At 38.7% G+C, this 6,000-nt stretch overlaps 1 protein-coding gene across 1 annotated transcript; it reads left to right on the top strand.

The window, feature by feature from the left end:
* Window positions 1-623: 623 nt before the first annotated feature.
* LOC126618538 (uncharacterized) lies at window positions 624-3,346 on the top strand. Its single transcript, XM_050286639.1, has 2 exons — window positions 624-2,144; window positions 2,869-3,346. Exons 1-2 carry the CDS (start codon window positions 756-758, stop codon window positions 2,977-2,979), a joined length of 1,500 nt encoding a protein of 499 aa, XP_050142596.1. The 5' UTR covers window positions 624-755; the 3' UTR covers window positions 2,980-3,346.
* The last annotated feature ends 2,654 nt before the right edge of the window (window positions 3,347-6,000 follow it).

The raw sequence follows: 6,000 nt of genomic DNA, 5'->3' as shown, positions 1-6,000 counted from the left end.
AATTTCAGAAAATCACTTAAAATCTTGATTGAATACCTCTGGATTCATTAAAAGAATTAAATCCCTCAACATACCAATTGGATACACCCCTCTTGAGAGACTTTAATGGATTTATAAATCCATGAAATTTTTTTAGAGTTTAATTGATTTGTGGAGATTCCATATAAAATTTTGATTCAATTCTCTCGAAATCTTATGGGAAGAAATGCGATTTGTGGATACTTAAAATACATTACGAAATCTCTTCAATTCCCTCTAATTTCTCAACTTTCTCAAATTCTTCAAAATCAATTTCTAATTCAATACACCTAGAATGTTATAAAGTTCTTTAAAATCCTAATTGAATACAACCAGATTTCTAAGGATTTTAATAAACTATCTTAATTCTAATTCAATGCACCTTGAACTTTAGAGAATCACTTAAAATCTTAATTGAATACCCTTAAATTCATTAAAATAATTAAAATCTCTCAAAATCTCAATTGAATACACCCCCTTAATTTTCCTATATCAATTAATAGCTTACCAAACTAACAAAAGAGTCAACCATTAACCATAAACAAAACGAAGACAAAAAGAGTTAGAGCGACGGCATTAAAAGCATGTACCGGCCAATACGTCAATTAAGAAAGGAAACGTGCGTGTTCCCTCCCATCCCAAACCTTCAGATAAATTTCAAATCTTCAACAAATCCCTTGGGATAGATTGAGTTCCTCATAATTTCCATTTTCCTGGAAATTTATTTTCTCATTGATATGTCTTTTGCAAGATCAAAAACCCTTCACGACCACCCCTTAAATTTCTGGAAATTCCTAACCAGAGCCATTGATGTCCTCTCTCTCGCCATGAAAACAACCCTAACTCTTTGCTCCGTGGCTTCCATCTCTCTCATCTTCTACTTCGCCTTCTCAAACCGCTCCCATAATTTCCCTCCACACCCCAACGTAGTCACCGACTTCAATCAAAACGGCATCTCAGCCGACGGTCACGAAAAGACAAATATTTCACACATTCTGTTTGGCATCGGAGGCTCCGTGGAGTCGTGGGACAAACGCCGACGCTACACCGAGTTGTGGTGGAAGCCTAACGTCACTCGCGGGTTCGTTTGGCTGGACGAGAAACCATCCCCAAACATGACGTGGCTGGAGACCCTTCCACAGTACAGAGTCTCCGAGGACACGTCACGGTTCAAGTACTCGTGTCCGTATGGCTCACGATCTGCGGTTCGGATGGCGAGAATCGTGAAAGAGAGCTTCGAGCTAGGTTTAGAAAATGTGAGGTGGTTTGTTATGGGGGACGATGATACGGTATATTTCCCCGATAACTTAGTTTCAGTGTTAGCGAAATACGATCACAATCAGATGTACTATATTGGTGGGAACTCGGAGAGTGTGGAGCAAGATGTGATCCACTCATACACTATGGCTTACGGCGGTGGCGGGTTTGCCATTAGTTACCCATTGGCTGCTGAGCTTGTTAAAATTTTGGACGGCTGCATTGATCGGTATGATAAACTCTACGGCTCGGATCAAAAGATCCAGGGTTGTTTGAGCGAGATTGGAGTGCCGCTAACAAAAGAGCTCGGCTTTCACCAACTTGATATACGGGGCAACCCGTATGGTTTGCTAGCGGCGCACCCTGTGACCCCGTTGGTGTCACTCCACCATTTTGACTACGTGGAGTCGATATTTCCAAACCTGAACCCGATTGACTCGGTCAAGAAGTTGGTTAGCGGGTACAAAGTGGATCCGGGCCGGACCGTACAACATAGTTTTTGTTACGACTTGAGGCGTAATTGGTCTGTTTCGGTATCTTGGGGCTACACAGTGCAGTTGTATCCGTTTTTGGTGACGGCTAAGAAGCTGGAAACGGCGTTGCAGACGTTTTGGACGTGGAGGAATTGGGACGCGCGCCTGTTCACGTTTAATACCCAACCCGTCAGTTCGGACCCGTGTGAGAGATCGGTTGTGTATATGTTAGATCGGGTTGAAAGTGTTGGTGGGGGTGAGACCCTGACTACTTACAAGAGGTACAATATTGACAAAGGGCAAAATGATTGCATCCGAAGTGACTACACTCATGCTTTGAAAGTTGAGGTTTTCAATGTCTCAGCTCCCAAATTCAACCCCGACTTGTGGAATAAGGTGAGGAAAAATTTCTCCATTAGGAAAATTCTCTTGGAAAAGGTACTGAAGTATAGGCGGCACATTTTGTAGTTGTTTTTTTAATACGTGGCAAATGATGGGGGATGTGAGGAGTTAGTCAAGGAAATCCCTTTCACCAAATTCACCCAAACACTCAATTCGGATTTTTGAAATTTGATCCAACGGTTAAAAACAAGGAGTCTATTTAAAAGTTATAATAACTTTAGCTGTTAAATCAAATTTCAAAGATCTGAATTGAATGATTAGGTGGATTTGATTGAAGGGATCCGGAGAGTATCATTTTTTGTTAGTCAATCAACTATATTCTTTTAATGAACTGACTACTCACATTCTGCAATTATCTCTAATCAAGGAAAACCCCCATACTTTGATTTTGATAGTTGATTTCTTCTTTCCAAAGTGGGTCATAAAGTTATAAGAACATGGGCTATTTGTCGGTTAATTTTGTCACAATTTTATTGGTGACAAAATCGTGACAAATTGTGAAAAAATTGACATGCATTAAACTTTAGAGGCACTGGCCCATAATCTAAATGCATTGACCGTATAGGGAAAATGTCATGCACCTCAATCTTCTGCAGGATTTTCTGTCCAAATTCTGAGCACCATTTGTGCCATAATATGTGCTGAAATTGCTTGTGTGGATACAATTAAGTTGATTAGTGCTAGCTTAACATATTTTGGGTAATGATTGAATGGGCAGGCGCCACGTAGACAATGTTGCAAGATCATCAATGACACAGAAGGAGCTGACAGAGTTGTACAAGTCCAAATTAGAAGCTGCAATGGCTTTGAGAGTGTGACTCCTCTGTAACAGGTGGAAAAAATGGCTTACCATTCTCTCATTGGACTTGGTGTGCCAATTTGAGACCAGATTCTAACCAGAGAAATAGACAAGCAAGCATGCATCAAACTATGTTAACTAGTTTGGGAAAAGAAAAAATAAAATTGGGCATGAATTCTAGTTCATTTTAGATTCGTTTTCTTCACATATTGGTGTCTACGTAGTACTATTATTACACCAACATTTAAGATACCAAATGATCTAGTAGTGTATTATTTGTTTCATATTTAGATTTATTATGTAACTTTTTATTTACATAAAATAAGAAATTTTAACATCAATAACTAAAAGTTGGCAGCGTGGATGACGCCTATCAAATTTTCTTTGATCACTTGAAGATGACGTCTATTGCTAGCTCCGGAAGGGTGCTACGATACCATCTTCTACAGATCTCTTGTCATGTGAAATCTCATCCCTATATTTCATTATTGCTATCTACATATTTTGTATCTACGGAATTCTATTTTAAAAAATTTCTGTTAATTTTAGAGCTTTAATGGACTAGTTACAAAGTTTGTATTTTAAAAAATTTCTGTTAATTTTAGAGCTTTAATGGACTAGTTACAAAGTTTGAATCTTCATCGCTAGCCATTTAGAATTCATAAGTCTATTGAGGTTGTACTTAGTGCTTTTGGATAGAACTCCATACCACGAACACGAACGCAAAAACCGAGCGCGAATCAAAGTTACAACGAAGAAGTTAGAGGCGTCTTAAGTTTAGGGGCACTTTGGTAATTTTGTCCCAACCCCTTTTAAAAACCCTGCAGCTGCAGGTGTAGCCAAGGAGGGATCTAGACCCAAATTGGGTCATCTTGACTTGTTTTAAGGATGATCGGTCGTTTAACCCGGTTTCTTGACCAAGTTGTATCTCTTCCGTTTGACGTGATCTTGGTGTCTACGGCAAGCTCTCAACGAGACCAACGTCCCTGTGGTATTTTTTTTTTTTTTCGGATTGAGGACCTTAGAAACTTACGGATTGAAAATCCGATGTATGGATCTTCCGGATTGAAGAATCTTAGATTGTTTATATTTGTAGACGACGTTAATCCAACCGTTAGATAGTTACAAAATTATAATATGTCGACTCCAACAACAGACACAGAAGTACATCCAGCAACGTTAAGTCCAGAATGCTTGCAATTGCCTCATTCAACATTACCACACGATCAATCAGCCCCTGAACACAATCAACATGTAATTGATCAATCTAATTCTATTTTTGATGAGATCATACCGAAGTCAAGTCAAATTAAGTCCACTAAATATCAACTTCCCCCTTAAAAATCTCGAGGGATTCCTAAACAGTTATATGATCCTGATCCTAGAGCCAAGGTTTAATACCCAATTGCTAACCATGTGTCCTTCCATAGGCTATTCTTCATCATGTGAGGCATTCGTAAATCAATTATCCACTGTATCTATTCCTAGTAATGTAAAGGATACTATGAATGATCACAGGTGGACTCGTGCAATGAATGAAGAAATGGAGGCATTCCAAATAAATTCCACTTGGGAGTTAACTAACCTACCTAAGGGGAAGAGAGTAGTTGGTTACAGGTGGATATACACAGTAAAATTTAGTGCAGATGGCACTATTGAGCGATACAAAGCAAGATTAGTGGCAAAAGGTTACATGCAGACATACAACATTGACTACGGAGAGACTTTTTCCCCTGTAGCTAAAATGAGCACTATTTGTGTACTCTTATCCCTAGCAGTAAACCTTAACTAGCCTTTGTAACAGCTCGATGTCAAAAATGCTTTCTTGCATGGAGATTTAGAAGAAGAAGTTTATATAGAGCTTCCCTCACGATGCAAGCTGGATCTCAATTAGACCAACAACGTTTGTAAACTAAAAAAGTCGTTGTATGGTTTAAAGCAATAACTGAGAGCTTGGTTTGGGAGATTTACCAAATCGATGAAATTTTTCGGATACAAGTAAAATAACTCAGATCATACTCTTATCTTAAAGCATAAGAAAGGTAAAATCACTACTCTTATTGTATATGTGGATGACATGGTGGTTACAGGAAATGATCAAGAAGAGAAGGCAACACTGCAAAAGTATCTAGCAAGTGAATTTGAGATGAAATATCTTGGTGCCTTAAAGCATTTCTTGGGCATTAAGGTGGCCCGCTCACAACAAGGAATATTTATATCACAACGAAAATATGTTCTTGATATTTTGACAGAAACCGGGATGCTATCATGCAAACCAGCAGATACCCCAATTGAGCTGAATCACAAACGTGGTGAATATCCTTATCAGATACCTACCAACAAACAAAAATATCAGCGACTTGTTGGTACGCAAATATATCTTGCACATACTAGACCAGATATAGCATATGTAGTAAGCATGGTGAGCCAGTTTATGCATGCACCAAGTGAAACACACATGGATGTTGTAAACCGTATCTTGAGGTATTTAAAGTCAACTCCTGGGAAATGATTAATGTTTTAAAAACATGATCATCTAGACGTTAAAGGCTACACTAATGCTAACTAGGCTAGTGATGTAACTAATAGACGATCAACATTAGGATACTTTGTTATTATTGGAGGAAATCTAGTCTCTTGGCGTAGTAAGAAACAAAAGGTCATTGCTAGATCAAGTGATGAAGCAAAATACCGAAGCATGGCACATGGAGTATGTGAACTGCTTTGGGTGAGGAACTTACTGAGGGATTTGGGATTTAGGCCCAAGCATGCTATGCGTCTACATTGTGACAACAAGGCTGCGATTGACATTGCTCACAATCCGGTTCAACATGATCAAACCAAACATGTGGAGGTGGATAGAAATTTTATCAAGGAAAAACTTGAGGCAAGACTCATTGAAGTTCCATTCATAAAATCTGAAGATCAATTAGTAGACATGCTCACCAAAGCAGTCACAAGTACAGTATTTCACAGCTCACTAAGCAAGTTAGGCATTCATGACATCTATACACCAACTTGAGGAGGAGTGTCAATGATAGGTAAATTAGA

This window comes from Malus sylvestris, chromosome 4, assembly GCF_916048215.2.
Source record: "Malus sylvestris chromosome 4, drMalSylv7.2, whole genome shotgun sequence".
Classification (NCBI taxonomy): domain Eukaryota; kingdom Viridiplantae; phylum Streptophyta; class Magnoliopsida; order Rosales; family Rosaceae; genus Malus; species Malus sylvestris.
The sequence above is the reverse complement of the archived record's forward strand: the minus strand, read 5'-3'. Positions and strand labels throughout refer to the sequence as shown.